Genomic DNA, 18,711 nt, shown 5'->3' on the forward strand with positions numbered 1-18,711 from the left:
CAGTGGCCCCACAGGCATGTGAAACATGGTTAAGGACTTGAAAGAATTCATTTGATTTGGTAAGTAAATAATTTTGTTGGCATTGGCAAAAATAATTTCAGTTTTATAGGATGCTACAAAAATCATTTTTGAAAGTCTTCGTAAAGAATTATTGAAGCCTTAATTACCCCTAATACGCTATTCTCATTTCTTTCCCATCATTTTTTTGGGGGGAGTAATTTGATTGATTCATTTTATTTTGGAAGAAAGAAAAATCCTTTGTCACATATGCAAGGCTATCACTGACTCAAAGATAGAAAATGAGGCAAAGGACTATTTCAATCTTCTGATACTGATGATGGCAAGTAGTCTGTTTACAGACCAAGAAGTAAGGTATTTCTTCAAAAATGCAATGTTTAAAAGTGTCAAGCATTGACTTGAATAGATTTTTTTTTCACCAAAGAAATAGAAGAATCAAGGCAAAATCAACAAAAAAAGGAAATATTTTCTCCAAGCCTCTCTGTCACATCAGTTCTGCTACAATGTATTGATATATGGGATGAATAATATTTAAAGGTGAAACTGAATTGGGAATGAGTATTTATTAATTTAATTTCCAAAGTCTACCCTGACTTGCAAGACTGCTCGTAACTTATGCCTGCAAATTTACTTCTCCGCTACTTTCTGTAATATAAATTTATTGTCCGTGGTTTTTTAATACTTGCATGATAAAACCCCCAGGAGGTCAGTACTTATTGTAGTAGTGTTTGAGAAACCATATGTATAAATGTATTTTCTAAATCAGCAGCTATTAAAAGTTTTTAATTACTGTGCTGTGGGGAGAGGTATAACATTTTTTTATGTTACAAAGGAAACCTCATACTTGAAAAAAAATTGGGAACCATTCTTATGCTGGTCTAATATATTATTCACCAAACATATTTAGTGCTTTCCATATTTTATATCATCAGTTGTACTATTCCTTCTATCTGAAAAGCTTTCAAGTATCATGATTTATCAAAGTCTCATTTCTCTTTCAAGGTGCAGTTTAACTGACACCTTGTCTCTGAAGCCTTCTCTAGTCCCTGACGCCCCAAATGTTCTTCTGTCTCCATTTATATCTGTATCTTATGTCCTTGTCACTGCAGTTGTTTGAGTATCTTATTTATCCCATTGGATTGAAAATTCCTTAACAGAAAGAATGTGTCTTGTTCATATTTTAAATTTCACAAATATTGTGTTGCTTCAAACTCCAACTAAGAAAATATTATCCATTGAAGTTACAGCTAAAAATCAATGTAAAATCATTCACCTATAAAAGCAATATGTCAGATGCAATGTATCCTAAGAGGTTATTTATAAATGTGCTGTCATGAGGCTAAAGCATCTTCCAAGTCTCCATTAAATAGTGACAAATTCTGAGATGTCCTCAATTAAATTACAGCAGGCCAGAGAGTGAGAGAATGAGACAAGAGTGATTAACCAGTTAGTAGCTGTGGCCCAACTAATAAAAGACTGCTCACATTCCTGAATATGTGTTGGAGATTTGCATAAACTTCCACACGGCTATTTAAAAAACAGTAGCTGACCATCAGATACCTCATTCTGCTTATGCAATGAACTTTCAGGACTGTTACACACAACCAATCAAAAGTAGTAAATATTTCTTCCTCATGGACTGTGCACCTATCTTAGAATGGCGCCCACTTCACTTTTTCCCACCACCTACCTTATCTGTAGCCAATGTAATTTCTTTCAAAACAACTTATACCTTTTTTCCTGAAAACATAATGTATAAAAGAGCCCATCAACTTCAGGATGGTAGACATGTCTTCTCCATCTGGCCGCACTGCTGGTGGTTTAGACTTCATGTCCCAGGACGTGGTAGTGTTCTGGCTAGCTTTGGTTCAATAAACCCTTTATTTTAGAAACTCTTTTGGCTGTGAAAGTTTTTGTTTGTTTAACAATAGAAACAAAGATATCTCTGAAATATTATGAGAGAGATGTCACATGAACTGCAATGATTGTAACAGGTCCAAGATAATAGAAGAGCATAGACAAAAAGAAATGAGGAAGTCTTGACCTGGCAACAAGAAACCTCTCAGGGACTTGCAGATATATGCCTTGGGGCCCTCATGCATGCTATCACCTTTGCTAGGATTATCATTCTAAATGTGATCTTAATCTGAATTCCCAAATACATTTTCTTATTGTGAAAGAATGAACTGATATTCCAACATGTATCCCTAGCAGTATCTTTTTTTTTTCTTTTTTCTTTTTGTACTTTACATAAGTAAACTGACATCCTGGTGTTTTAGTAAGCTTCATTAACAAAAGTCTGTCTTTCACAGGGCAATAACACGTGAGTAAATGGAGAGTCAAGTGGGGTCAAGATGGTGGAGTAGTTGAACTCTGAACTCACTTCCTCCCATGAAGACATTAAAATCACAACTAAATTGTAGAACAACCATTACTAAGAACCACCTGAAGACAAGCTGAATAGAGTTCCTATAACTAAGGATATAAAGAAGCCACACTGATACGAGTAGGAAGGGTGGAGACATGGTCTGGACAGACCGTTATACCCATGGTGTGATGATTGATAAATGAGAGAGATAGCTTGGCTATGGAGGTTCCCCCTGACGAGTGACGGGTCCAAGCCCCAGACAATGCTCTCTTGCCTGGGGCATAAGTGTCAGGAAGAGGAGTTCCTATAACATCAGGCTTTGAAAAACAGCCAAGATTATGTCCTAGGGAGACAGAAGACTGTGGGAGATTGAGACATTGCTAGTAAAAGGTTCATGCACTTAATCACTCCAAGTTCCAGCACAGGGGCAACATCTCAAGAAGTGCCTGGTTCATACAGAAACAAGTTAAATTGATTAACTTTCAGGTGAGGGCTGGAGGGGCAGAATGGGGAGAAGTCTCTCAAGAGACAAGTGCTGACAGGCACCATTGTTCTTTTATTGAGCTCTCTTCCCACCCAACTGGACCTGAGAAAGCGAGCACAAAAATCTGTCAGTGTCCATTAACCTGGATAACATCATTTGCTGAGACCTGGAGTCTCCCTGAGATTTTGCCCTACTCAACAGCCACAGCTGCTTCCAGACCCTCTTTCACTGGCTCCAGACCCTCCACAAAAGCCTCAGCTCTTGCTGCAACAAACCCAAAGGTTTGCAAACCCTACATGAGTGGCAGCCAGTCTCAGTACTGCAGACTCCCCCAAAGGCCTACAAACTTCACCCAAATGGTTGCTGATCTCAGCTTGCACTGTAGCTCCCACCAAGTGGCCTCAAGCCCAGCACAAGTGGCAGCCAGTCTCAGTTTGCAAGGTACTTCCAATTCAGTAGCCCCAAGCCCAGCACAAGTGGCAGCTGTCCTTGAATCACATTGTAGTTTCCACTGAATGGTCCTAAACATGGCACAAGTATGGACTAACTGCTGATCACCCAAACTCATCAAAAGTGGTGGCTGACCTTGGGCCCACACTCTAGCCCCTCCCAAGAGACTACAGACATGACACACCCAACAGCCGGCTTCAGACCACAACAGAGCCTTGGGGCTCATATGACACACCAGAACAGAGTCCTCGGCTAACAACAGGGCCCTGCTAAAGTGACTCCAAATCTCTGGAGTCAGCCCCCATATGACAGCTTATCCACTGCAGTTGCAGCTGGCTGTCACAGACATCCTGAGGTTCAACCCCACCCTCCAACATGCCAGTAGCAGTCCAGCCCAATTATAACAGGAGGGCACATGCAACCCACACAGAAAACACATCTTGCGCACCTGGCTCAGGTGACCAGGGGTTACTACACTACTGGGCCCCAAAGGATACCTTTTATACATGGCCATTCTTTCAAGCCCAGCAGATGTAGTAGATCTACCTAATACATAGACATAAACACACAGAGCTAGCCAAAATGAGGATACAGACATCTCAAATAAAAGAACAGGACAAAACTGCACAAGGGAAAAAACTAAACAAAATGGAGACTAGCAAACTACCAGGTAAAGAGTTCAAAACATTGGTAATAAAGATGGCCAATGAAGTCAAGAGAATAGATGAACTCAGTGAGAACTGCAACAAGAGATAGAGAATACAAAAAAAGAACCAATCAGAAATGAAGAATACAATAACTGAAAAGTACAGTAGAGGAAATCAACAGCAGATTAGATGAAGCAAAAAATCTAATCAATGATTGAGAAAACAAGGTTGTAGTACACACCACTCAATCAAAACAGCAAAAAGAAAAAATGAGGCTAGTTTAAAGGACCTCTGGGAAAACACCACTGGTATTAACATGCACACCATAGGATTCCAGAAGAACAGAAGGTACTGAAAACCTATTTGAAAAAGTAATGACTGAAAACTACCCTAGCCTGGCAAGTGAAAGAGACATATAATTCCAGGAAGTGCAGACAGTCCCAAAGATGAACACAAAGAGGTCCACACCAAGACACATCATAATTAAAATGCGAAGTGTTAAAGACAAAGAGAGAATGTTTAGGAAGAGACAAGCAGCTAGTTACATATAAGGGAGCTCCCATAAGACTGTCAGTTGATTTGTCAACAGAAACTTTGCAGGCCAGAAGGGATCCATATCATATGTTCAAAATCATGAAAGGAAAAAAAACCTATGACCACAAATATTCTACCCAGCAAGGTTATCATTTAGAACTTAAGGAGAGATAGATTCCAAGACATGCAAAAGCTAAAGGAGTACATCACCAGTAAACCAAATTTATAAGAAATGTTAAAGGGACTTCTTTGTAGAAAACAATAGACTAAAACCAAAAATAAAATTTTAAAAAAGCATAGGAAAGGGAAAAACTCATGACAAATGCAAACTCTTGGTGAAAGTAGTGAATCAACCTATTATAAAGCTAGTACAAAGGTTAAAAGATAAAAGCAGTAAGATCATGTATGAATACAATAATAAATTAAGGGATACACACATATACAAAAGAGATAAAAGAAGATGACAAAAACAAATATGTGGGTTAGTAAAACATGTAGTGATTTATAATGCTTTTGAACTTAATTGACCATCTACATAAACTGTTATAAATATAAGTTGGTATATTTGAAGCACAAACCAAAAATCTATAATAGGTATACAAAAAAAATAAATAAAGAAAGAAAAAGGAATCCAAGCATAAATTATAGAAAGTCATCAACATACAAGAAAGCAAAGAGAAAGAATAAAGAAGAATCACAAAGAAAACCAGAAAACATAAAATAGCAAAAACTATATACCTGCCTCATTATTAACTAATAATTACTGTAAATTTAAATGGATTGAATACTTCAATCAAGAGACATAGATGGCTTACTGGATTAAAAAACACAACACCAGTACATATGCTGCCTACCAGAGACTCACTCTAGATCAAAAGACACACACAGATTGAAAGTGAAAGGATGGAAAAAGATATTTCACCCAAATAGAAATCAGTCTGGAGTAGCAATACTTACATCAGACAAAACAGACTTTAAAACAAATGCTGTAACAAGAGACAAAGGACATTACATATTGATAAAGGAATCAATACAACAAAGGATATTTATAACTGGTAAATATCTATGTACCCAACATAGGAGCACCTAAATACATAAAGCAAATATTAACAGACATAAAGAGACTGATAGTAATACAATAATAATATGGGACTTGAACACCTCTCTTACATCAATGGATAGAACACTCAGACAAATATCAATAAGGAAACTGTATCCTTAAAAGACACATTATATCAGATGAGCTTAACAGATACCCACAGAACAGAACATTTGACCCCAAAACAGCAAGTTTATATTCCTTTTAAGTGTACATGGAACATTTTACAGGATAGACCACGTTAGGCCACAAAAGAAGTCTCAATAAATTCAAAAAGATTGAAATCATCAATCAAGCAACTTTTCTGATAACAATAGCATGAAACTAAAAATCAATTACAAGAAGAAAACAAAACAAAAAAACTCCACAAACACATGGAGGCTAAACAACATGCTATTAAACAATGAATGAGTTAATGAAGAGATAAAGGAAGAAATAAAAAAAATCTTAAGAGAAATGAAAATAGAAACACAAGGACCCAAAAATCTATCGGACACAGCAAAAGCAGTCGCAGAGGAAAGTTCATAGTAATACAGGCCTATCTCAAGAAACAAGAAAAATCTGAAGAAAAAAAAAAAAGAAGAAAAAAGGAAATTTTATCTTATACCTAAATGAACTAGAAGAACAAACAAAGCCCAAAGTAAGTATAGGAAGGAAATAATAAAAATCAGAGCGAAACAAATGAAATGAGACCAAAAAAAACCCCCAAAAACCAAAAACACAACAATAGAAAAGACCAATTCAACTAAGAGTTGTTTTTTTTGATAAGATAAACAGAACTGATAAAACTTCAGCCAGACTCATAAATAAAAAAAGAGCTCAGTATATAAAAATCAGATGAAAGAGAAGTGACAACCAACACCACAGAAATATAATGGATAAGAAAATACTACAAAAATTTTATGCTACAAATTGGGCACTTGGAAGAAATGGATAAATTCCTAGAAAGATAAAATAGTTCAGACTGAATCAAGAAGAAAAAGAAAATCTGAACAGACTGATTGCTAGTAACGAAACAGAATCAGTAATCAACAAACTCCCAACAAACAAAAAATTGAAAAGGAGAGAAGTCTCTCAAACTCATTCTACAAGTCCAGCATTATCCTGATTTTTAAAAAAAGAAACAGATAAAGACACTACAAAAAATTACAGATTAATATCCCTGATAAACATAGATACAAATTCCTCAATAAATTATTAGCCAACCAAATTCAGCAATACATTAAAAAGATCATACACCACAATCAAGTGGGATTTATTCTAGTATGGAAAGTTGGTTCAATATAAACATGTCAATTAACATGATACAACACATAAACAAAATAAAGGATAAAAATCATATTAATAGATGCAGAAAAAACATTTGACAAAATCCAACTCTGTTTATGATAAAAAAAAACAAAACACTCAGCAAAATGGGGATAGAAGAAATATAACTCAACATAATGAAGTCCATATGTGACAAACCCACAGCTAACATCATATTCAAAGGTGAAAACTGAAAGCTTTTTCTTTAAGATTAGGAACTAGACAAGTATGTACACTATCATCACTTTTAATCAATATGGTATTGGTGTCCTAGGCACAGTATCAGACAACAAAAAGAAATAAAAGGCATTCAGATTGGAAAGGAACAATTAAAACTGTCACTATTTTCAGGGGTCATGATACTATTAAAGAAAACCCTAAAGAATCCACATACATGCACACAAAATCTAATACATGAATTCAATTAAGTTGAAGAATACAAAATTAATATTCAGAAATAGGTTACATTTTTATACAATAATGAACTATCAGAAAGAGAAATTAAGAAAATAATTCCACTTACAATTGCATCAAAAAGAATAAAACACCTAGAAATAAATTTAACCAAGGAGATACAAGATGTACTTGGAAAACTGTAAGACAATGAAGAAAGAAGTGGAAAAAGATAAAAATAAATGGAAGCATATACTAGGCTCATAGATAGGGAGAATTAACATCATTAAATGTCCATACTACCCAAAGCAATCTACAGATTCAATGCAATCCCTATGAAAATGCCAATGGGGTTTTCACAGACCTAGAGCAAACAATTCTAAAATTTATATGTAACCACAAAAGACCCTGAATAGCCAAAGCAATACTGAAAAAGAAGAACAAAGTAGGAGGTATCGTGTTACCTGATATCAGACTATATTACAAACTACAGTAATCAAAATAGCATGGTTCTGGGTACATAGATACATAGGTAAATGGAACAGAATAGAGAGCCCAGAAATAAAAGCACACTTATATGGTCAATTAATCTACAACAAAATAATAATATACAATGGGGTAAAGACTGTCTCTTTAATAAATGGTATTAAAACTGGATAGACACATGCAAAAAAAAAAAAGAAAAGAAAAAAGCTAGATTACTTTCTTACACCATATACAAAAAGTAAACCCAGATTAAAGACATAAATGTAAGACATAAAACCATAAAACTTCTAGGAGAAAATATAGGCAACAAACTCTTTGACATTGGTCTTAGCCAATCCTTCTGGATATGTATCCTAGAGCAAAGACAACAAGAGTGAAAATAAACAAATGGGACTACATCAAACTATAAAGCTTCTGCACAGCAAAAGAAACCATCAACAAAACAAAAACGCAACCTAGTGACTGGGAAAATATATTTGCAAATGATATACCCAATAAGGGGTTAACATCCAAAAAATAAAAAGAACTCATACAGCTCAACGTGAAAAAAAAATCCAATTAAAAAATGGGCAGAGGACCAAAATAGACATTTCTCTAAGGAGAATATACAGATGGCCAATAGACACATGAAAAGAGGTTCAACATCACTAATCATCAGGGAAATGCAAATCAAAACCATTGTGATATATTACCTCACACCTCTCAAAACTGTTATTATTAAAAAGTCAACAAGTGGTAGCAAGGACCTGGAGAAAACGGAACCCTCATGCACTGTTGGTGGGACTGTAAATTGGTGCAGCCACTATGGAAAACATAGATGTTCCTCAAAAAATTAAAAATAGAATTGCCATGTGGCCCAGCAATTCGATTTCTGGGTATTTATCTGGAGAAATACAAAACACTAATATGAAAAGATAATGCACCCCTATGCTCACTGCAGCAGTATTTACAATAGCCAAGATGTGGGATCAGCTTAGGTGTCCATCAATAGATGAATGGATGAAGAAGATGTAGTACATATATACAATGGAATATTACTCAGCCATAAAAAAGAATGAAATCTTGCCATTTGCAGCAACGTGGATAGATAGACCCAGAGGGTATTATGCTAAGTAAAATAAGTCAGACGGAAAAAGACAAATACCATATGATTTCTCTTATATGTGGAATCTAAAAAAATAAATGAACACAAGAAAACAGAAATGAATTCAGAGACACAAAGAACAAACTGATGGTTGCCAGATGGGAGGAGGGAGTGGAGGAATGGCTGAAAAATTTGAGATTAAGACGTACAAACTACCAGTTATAAAAATTGTCATGGGATCATAATACTGTAACCCCATTAAGTCAAATGGGTACTTGACTTAGCATGGTGATCAGTTCATAAGGTATATAAATGTCTAATTACTATGTTGTACCCCTGAAGTAATATAATACTGCATGTCAACTTTCATTAAAAAATAAAAGAAATAAAAACATGTGAGTGAATGGATAAAATAAGCTTCTCTTATGTGCAAAACTGATGACCAGATGCTAGGATACGCTATATCAATATGAATTCACACCATAGCACAGCCTTCTGGCTTCTCTTTCTACCACCACTGTTTTATCTGTTAGGTCTTGCACACAGCAGGTATACAATAGACATTTGCTGAGTGAATCAAGTGAATGAAACCTGTACTCTGGTTTAAAGTCAACTGAAAGGTTTTGAGTAGCTAATGATACCATATTATTTTATATACATGTGTTCCTCCAAGTCCTTTCACTCTGGTTCATAAACTGTTTTCACCATTCATTCCAGTTACTCCAGAATGCAGGCTGTTCAAATATGCTTTAAAAGATCATGTGACATACAATCCTTTATAATAATACTGTATAATAATACTGTACAGTTAATGGAAACAGTACATGTAATATTGGTGATGCCATCATTCCTATTTACTTACCCATGAATTACATTTTGCAACATTAAAAAAGTTGCCACCAAATTCAGTGTAAAAATTTCCTCTCACGCTTTTTAAGGGTGTGTGGAGGTGAAAACTCTTGACAGATAACAGTTTCAACTTAAAAAGCTCACTTAGTTTATTTGCTTAGTTTTTATCCTATATTTTAAATTCTAGCTGGTTATTTTCTAACTTTGCCAACTGGTACCAGTATCTTTTTAAACAGTAAAGAACCTCCAAAACAGCAACAAAAGAAATGTGAACTATATCAACAAAAAAATAAGAAATCCCCTTTTCTAAATAATAGAAAAACTGAGAAAAGTTAAACATACATTTAAATACTCATTGTTAAATAGGAAAAGTTAATACTACTGTAATATTTTTATTTAATAAAGGTATCAAATTTGATAACTTTACTGTAAGATTTAAACATTCAGAACTTTTCTAATAAAAAAATTATTACCTCTCCAAGGTCTTTCAGCAAGACTGAAGGAAATAAGAATCCAGGCATTTTGATTGTTCTATATAATTACTTTATCTCCATTAGAAGAGTGAATTTTATTAACTTTTCTCAACATGTATTTCTAAAAAAATATTCAACAACCAGGAATCTATTTTTCTTGCTGTTTCATGTAACCTTTAATTTTCAGTAACAATTTATCTATTGTATTTCAACCTTTTCAGGTAGGATAATAACTGAAAAATATATTAAGGCAAATTGGGAAGGAATTATGTTTTTAAAAGGCTATTGAATTTACTGGGAGACTAAAATGACATAATATGTTTAATTCTTGATCACATGTTGGAAAAATAAATTAGTCTAAAGGAGTATAAGGATTATTATTGGGGTAAAGAGAATGTAATTTTTAAAAAGTTCTATTTCTAATTATAGGATTAACACCTCCACAAGCAATTGCTATCCATATGGTCTTCTGGCTCTGCAGTCTAAGATTTGGCCAAGTGAAAACTGCATCCTTGTAATTCTTTCAACCTCCTGGCTCCTGTAAAGTGGTGCTGAGAGAGTAAAAACAGCTTACGTGACTGACACCCTTTTTTGATGGTATGATTTAAATTCTTATTGTTACCCCCTTTGTCTGGATATAAATTTGGGAAAATAATGACTGGAGGTTCACTTCTGTCAAAATTATTTAGTTTTTTATATTTAGGAATTTGTTTCTTAATTAACTCTAGATACCCTACTATACCATGAATACTATTTTGATTTGTTATATAAATAGATCAATTGCGTTTTAAATATTTTCAACCAATTGAGCTTGGTCAAATTCGGGTTTAGAGTGAACTAGACATTTTTGAGAAGATTGTGGGTATTAGCAAAGTACCTTCTGGGTCTATCTATCCACAAACTTATGCTGTTCTTTAACTGTTTCATGTATGCAATTCTTGGTTCATCAATATGACTCAGAGTGTTATCTACATCTCTTGACATCTTTTGTATCTCTATAGCACATAGTAGGATACTAGACAAATAGGTAATCTAGGATCCTACATAAATATTTTGAACTGCTGAAACACATACTCTAACCTGCTGTTTACACTAATTACTGCACAGCCTGTTTTATTTTATTTAGTTATCTACTAGTACAACAAACAGTAATATTTTTTTTATTACACGCTACTACTTACAAATGATGCTTACCTGGCAGTGATTTAGACCACTTGACTACTGAAAGAAGTTGTCTCTCGCCTAATTGATTGAGGCTTGTCAGCAAGGAACTGGAGGTATCGGGTTTGGTGTTGTCATGTCCTGCATAGATCACGTCCGGTTCAATGCTCATTAGCAGGTTGATGAGCGGGGGGATCAACTGTATGTCTTGAGTTGGTGAAAAACTGATTCTCTGGCTTAGGGCTTGGCTTTCATTTGGAATGCCCATGGACTGCGGGAGAGCCACCGCGTCTAGTGCTCGCATGACTCTGACTTTATTGAATTTTTTAAATTTTCGACCTAAAGAGAAGCAAAGAAAAAGTGAATGTAAACACGTATCAACTAATCTTCCAGCAGAGTATTATTTTTCTTAAATCTTAGAATCATAACGTTATAGGTTTTAGCTCAAAAAAAGAAACTGAGTAAGTAAAAATGTTAGGTCTCAGACTGAAATGAAAGAATTAATTACACCAGCATTAATTGGGTTAGTGCGGTGTAGGTAATTACACCAGTATCCTGTGTGTGTGTGTGTGTGTGTGTGTGTGTGTGTGTGTGAGAGAGAGAGAGAGAGAGAGAGAGAGAGAGAGAGAGAGAGAGAGAGAGAGAGAGATTACTGAGCTTTGCAGCAACATGTATGATTAGACAAATGGCTTTTAGTACAGACTAAGCTCAGTATTGGTCAACATTCTGACAGGACTGCCTCCCCGAAGCTAATCCTACAAACTACATTAATTGAAACAGTCTTTAGTAGATGTTGAATCTCCTTTTGGGTTCTTTTAAAAGTCTGTTAAAATGTAGGCATACACATGTACAAACTCCACAAAATCTTGCACACATTTTTCAAGCGGGTTCATAAATCCCTTGAAATTCCTTGAAATCAATATACGGACTACTAGGAGGTCTAAGTACCCCAAATTAAGAACTCATTTCTAAGTAAGGGAAGAGAGTCCACACCCTGTGCTGGTCAGGCCACCTATGGATTTCTAGACGATTTCTAGAATTTCCACTTTGATTAATTGTGATGTGTTAGAAAAAAAAGTCCACCGATGAGATGAGTAGAAAATCTGCATCATGAAGAAAGGTTGAAGGAAAGCAGGATGTTCAGCTGGGCTGATGTTAGCTCACAGGTGCCTTGGAGTGAATTACAGAAGGTCCTGGCGATCAAAGGACAGGCTGGATTTCAGCCCCAACCTGCTCTATGCAGGCATAGGCTACTTAACAGTATGAAGTGGCTGTGCTGGTTAGCCAGGAAAAAAGGTTAAGGGAGGCCTGATAACCATTTGCAATTATCTAAGCAGAGGTTGCAGCCTGATAGACATAATGCCTGATGTGCCCTGCGGACATATTTTGTTTGGCTCATACAGTACTTTCTAGTGTTATGAAAACATCCCTGAATTAGTTGGATGGCAGAAATCTTTCAGAGCTGAGTTGCAGCTGCCGCTTTCGAAAGGTGCCTGGGCACTCCTATATGCCCCAGTTCCCACCACAAACTGTTAGAAGGCCACTGGTCAGTTTTCTTAAGTCTTATCACTCTATCCAATTGTGTTACCTGCCTGGTCGCTAAATATTTGCCTTTGTGATTTCTGAGCTCAGGTACTGCCATAAAGGAAATGATTACATATTCTATAAAGTCCCCAAGGAGTTGAGCTAGAACCTGTGGGTGATGCGGAAACAAGTGTCAGTGTTACTGTACAAAAAGGATTCAGGACTATTTACAGAGATGAGTTGGGCTCCCTGGGGAAGGGATGAATCACTAGAGGGAAGAGAAGTAACGGGAATTTTAAGAGAAATGAAAGTGGCTAGATCAGAGCAAATAAAAACTTTAAATAACTAATTTTACTCTGTCCAGATTATCTACTGTAATAGATTAATTATATCTAATAAATTTCTAGACAAAATTGAAAAAAAGAACAACTGAGGAACATTCATGGAGTATCTACTATATGCCAGGGATTTTATGTGTGTCTCACAATCTTGAAAGATAAGTGTTATTAATTTTATTTGTAGATTGAGAAAGTGAAGAGTAGAGAAGGTGGCATACCCAGCATTAGAATGATACAGCTCACCATTTCAGGAAAGAACTGCATGTTCATTTGGTGAGATTCTGGTAAACAGGTTTAGGCAAGAGATCATGGGAAAGAGGACAAAGGTTGAACGAAATGTTTTTTAAGATTCCTTCCAATCCTAAAATATTACGGTTAACTGAAAATATGATATATACCTTCCCTCCTCTTTTCCCCAATAATAACTTAAAATGGTTTTCCTTCAAATTTACTTTAACCTCCTCTTTCTTTTTCATGCCCTTTCAGTTCTGGTTTTATCGAGATTTGATTACACAATGAAATCCTGGAATCTCTGAAAACCAAAGCAAATGTTTTACACTTTGATCAAACTTTAGAGTCTTACACCTAAAATAAATTCCAAGAAAATTTCCTGATGTGCTGATTACATAAAGTGCAGTCTGAATTAATATACCAATTATTTGTATTTCTGCTTGTAATCCAGTCTTTCATGAGTTCCAGTGAAAAAAAGGAGGACACATGATAAAAGCAAAATTGAAAGGTGAATTAATATTGAACTAGGATATTTATATATCTAATCTAACTTACAGCTTACCCCTTTGAAATAAATATTACCATTTCCATCTTGAAGATGAGGAATAGGTTTATAGAGGCGAAGTAATTGGCCAAATTCATAAAGCTAATAAATGCCAGAGCAGAGATATTAATCAAGGATTATCTTCTTTATTCTTTCTTTCACTCACTCATAAAACATTTATTGAGTGGTTTTATGTATCAGGCACAGTTTAAAGTTCTGAAACTACAGCAGTGAAAAAGGTATCTACTTTCACGGAGCTTATATTCTGGGAGGAAGATGGAGAAGGCCCATATACAAAGAGTGAAATAATACCAAACAGTGTTATGTGCTATGAGTAAAATCTGTGATTTGAGAGAATGGGGCAAGATTAAATAATATGGTGAGGGAAAGACTATGGTCTTTCCAGTAGACCACATCGCTGCCCCTTCAAATAGCCTTTATTTCTCTAAATCTGTAGGCTAATGATTTGGAGCTAATCAAGCAATATAAATCAAAGGAGAACTTTGCACAACAGAATTGTGTTAAACAATTGAAAAATTGTATTAAGAGATGTTTTCCTAAAGTGCTAAAATAGGTACAATCTTGCCACTTCTACTGCATATCAGTTTGGTCTTCCAAAAATATATCTGAAGAGACATAATGACTCTTTGGGTTGGCCATATCTGGGTATGAATCCTGTCATTTAAAAGCTTTATGCCTGGGATGGATAAATTTACTTGTCCAGGTATCAGTTTACTTGTCTTTTAAATAGGACATATACCTCTCAATACCACAATTAGACTAGGTAAGAAAATGTGCAAAGGATGAGATAGAGTGCTTGTCCTATTTTCGGGGAAACACGGTAGTAGACACTCACTAATGTTGGCTGTAATTTTGGAACTCGATTGGAAAGAAGTGAGAGAGGAAGGGAAACTATAACTATTTAGTATGTATTTATAACTATTTAGTATGTATAACTATTTAGTGGTATTAGCAAGTGTTCCTAATCACCTATTCTCCCCTCCCTCCAAAACCTAAACAAATCACAAATGCTTCTATGGTCATATATGTTTAAACAATGATGGATTAGAAAAGTTAAAGCAATATCCTTACCCAACTTAGTATATCTCAGAACCTTCAATACATTGGATGGCTGGTGATTCTCTAAGGGAATAATATTAGTATGCAGTGTTTCCCAAATATATCTGGCCTTTTTACTTGATGAAAAAAAACTATTAATCTCTCACAGAACTAACAGTTTGGAAAACACTACTTTAGAATATTTTTCTCTATAAGGTTTGCTTTTGAGATCAAGCCTATGATTTGAACCTCATTAGTTCTACTGTCTAGCATCCAGTCACTAATTTTTCTTAGCAAGTTGAATAAAAACAAGTAGCTATTATAAAAAAAAAAAAGTTAACCTTAACTCCTGACATTATATAAAATATGAAGGGTAAAGATACATGGACATCTGTATTAATCTTACTTTTAATTGCTTTTGTTCCATCATATATTAGAGTAAAATATATACGGGATTGTTTTTCTTTTCAAGTTAAGGTCCAGAACTCAAAAGTGGTTGCAATTTAAATATATAAATCCTGCAATCACATACACAGTTGTAAATACAAATCAGAGAATGTTAAGAGAAGAAAAATGTTAAAGACAAATTGCCCTGTCTTAACTGATCTTCAATAAAGTTACCACCTTTTTGTCAGCTTTGTATATCCTCTTCAGTGTCTGGTAGTACCTTAATAAATGTCTGCTGAGTGAGTGAAAGAATACATTATTATATCTTCCTGACCACCCTTCTGAGACGCTTCCCTGTTGTTATTCTCTGTGGCTGCATTTGTTTCCTTCAGAGCCCACAGCCTCCTCTACTAGGCTAATTGCCCCATGAGGATGGGGCAGGTCTGTTTTATTTACCGATGTAGATCTGAAGCTTTACAAACTGTCTGCTATACAGTGGACTTCCAACAAATATTTGCTGAGTTATTGAAGTTGCTGTTTTGACTAACATAGAGCGTGAAATAAGAATATCACAGCAAGAGTCCTAAAGTGAATGTGACCAGCAATGTGAGTTTTTAAATTGATCTACTAGATTTTATATAAGGTATTTTTTCCAAAGAAGTGGTAACAACAACTATTATATAACAAACACATCAATCTAGAAAACTTCATGTAAATGTACTTTTAGCATTTTTTGAATGAGAAAATAGATAATGGCAACAAGTACTCAGAATTCAGTAACAATTTAGGTGACTTTCGATTAATTACAATATTATTTATGTACTTCTGAAAAATGATAGCGTCTGCTGCTTTGGGTAACCAAAGTAGAGACTAGGTGTGTGGGCCCAGTAACCATCTCCACCCTATTATTCTATTCTCTCTCTCCCTCATCTATGTTTAGGAGAGAATATGAATTATTTTCATATCACTTTCATTGTTTTGTTAGAAGGGGGTAAGACTTTGGCTCAGATACTATGGGGTGGACATAGGGGTATAAGAAAGCAGATGGAGAGAATGATTTAATTCAACCTGATAGATGTCATTTTGAGAGATGGAAGCAGAAGAAATTGATTTTGTTTTGAGGCTTAGGTAAATAGAAGATCAATGTGAAAAAATTCTTTTTTTTTTCCTTTTTTTGTAATTGATCTACACTATGGGTACCTCTCTACTGTGCCTTTCCTCTTATGCATATTTCACCCTGTGGAGACACATAACTCTCTTCTCCATTTCCTCTCCTCCCATTCTCCATTGAACCTACCCCAATCAGGTTTTTCTTCTCTCTACTCCAACAAAATTGTTCTTAGTAAGGTCACCGATGATTTCTACTTCTCAAAAAATAATGGTCTATTCTCAGCTCTCATCTTAATCAAGCCATCAGTGGTACTTGACATAGTCGATCATTTCCTTCTTGTAACACTCTGTTCACTTGGGTTCCACATAGCTCATTCTTTGACTACTCCTTTAGTCTCTCTGGCTAGCTCTTTTTCATCTTCTTGATTTCTAAATCTTGGAGGGCCCAAAGCTCAGTGCTCAGACTTCTCTTAGATATCTATACTCTCTTTCTAGGTGTTTACATAAAGTTCCATGTCTTTAATATGATCTAGATATGGATAATTAACAAATTTATAACTCCTCCCTCAACTTTTTCTGGGAACTCTAGACTCAGCTAACCAATGGTCTACTGAGTTTTTCCACTTGTATGTCTAATAAACACCTCAAACATAATATGTTTAGAGCAGAACTTTAATGCAATGGCCCCAAACTACAGATTCCAGTTTTACGACTCCATTTACATCACTGCTCTGGACAAAAATTCTTGAGTTATCCTTGACCCCTCATTTATTCTCTCACCTCATATCCAGTTCATCAGCAAATCTTGGTGGATTACCACGAATATATAACCCAAATCCAATCCCTTTCCCCAACACCAGTGCTTCCACCATAATTTCAGCCACCATCAGCACAGTTGGACTATTGCAATATTTACTATTTGGTTTCCCAGCTTTGATCTTTGCAACTCTGCAGTCTATTCTCTATCCACATGAGTGAGCCTTTAAAAACTTAAATCAGATTATGTCTCTCCTTGTTCAGTACTCTCAATGACTTCTCATTCTACTTAAAGTGAAATGCAAATTCTTTATCAAGCTCTACAAGACTCAACAGAATCTTGCATAGTCAGAGAATACATAAAATATAGTCTCTCTTACACTCTCCCCTTTGTTCCGTCCATATGGGTGCCTATGTTGTTTTTGGAACTCGTTGAATGTGTTCCTGCCTCAGGGCCTTTACATTGTTTCCCCTGCTTAAAATAAGCTTTCCCTTGATAGATAAATTGTACCCTCATTTGATTTATATTTATGCCCAAACATCACTTTATTAGATTTGGTTTTTCTTGCTCATTCTATAATTAGATATCTGCAACATATATATCCACAATATACAAAGTATTCCTACAAATCAGAAGAAAAGGCATGAACAGACATTTCACAGAGGAAAAAACCATAAATAGGCAACAAAAATATGATCTCATTGGTAACCAGAGATGAAAATTAAGACCCTAATGAAATCCTGCCTACCCAGAACTGCAAGGACACTTAATATAGCTACTGTCATACAGAGCTGCTGTGGAGTATAAACTGGTACAACTACTTTGAAAATAATTTGGCATTATCCAGTAAAGAACAGATAAACATATGTTACAATCAGCAATTCTACATCCAGGTGTATATCATACCTGTAGAAACTCTTGCACATGAGTACCAGGAGACATGTGCAAGAATATTCACAGCTGCAGTATATATGTAATATCACTCAAAATGGAAGCACATGTCTATCAATGTAAGAATGGATAAATGATATTCATAAGGTGGAAAAATATAGTACAGTAAAAATGAATAAATAAGAATAATGTGCATTATGAAAGAACTTAAATATAATGTTTGGCAAGTAAGATCAAATTAAAGAAATACATATACCATATTTATTCCTATAAAGTGAAAAAAACAAAAAAAACAAAAAAAACAAATGCTTCAAAACTAAAGAATAAGACTAAATCAGGAAGAAACAAAATCTGAAGAATCCAGTAACTATGAACAAAATCAAATCAGTAAGCAAAGAAACTTCCAACAAACAGAAGTCCTGAAGCAGATAGCTTCATAGGTGATTTTTAGCAAACAATCAAAGAATTAATACCTATCCTTCTCAAACTATTCCAAGAAACTGAAGAGGAAGGAAG

The 18,711-nt window shown here is 35.1% G+C and overlaps 1 protein-coding gene across 2 annotated transcripts in view; it reads right to left on the reverse strand.

Moving 5' to 3' along the window:
- Nucleotides 1-18,711, reverse strand: part of PGR (progesterone receptor) — an 85,861-nt gene that overhangs the window by 14,045 nt on the left and 53,105 nt on the right. The window contains exon 4 of one of the 2 annotated variants that reach the window (XM_033120697.1): nt 11,388-11,693. The exons of the other annotated variant lie outside the window; for it this stretch is intronic. Coding sequence (XP_032976588.1) covers nt 11,388-11,693 — 306 coding nt within the window. The remainder of the gene's footprint in view (nt 1-11,387; nt 11,694-18,711) is intronic. 2 annotated transcript variants of the gene reach the window in all.

This window comes from Rhinolophus ferrumequinum, chromosome 11, assembly GCF_004115265.2.
Source record: "Rhinolophus ferrumequinum isolate MPI-CBG mRhiFer1 chromosome 11, mRhiFer1_v1.p, whole genome shotgun sequence".
NCBI lineage: Eukaryota > Metazoa > Chordata > Mammalia > Chiroptera > Rhinolophidae > Rhinolophus > Rhinolophus ferrumequinum.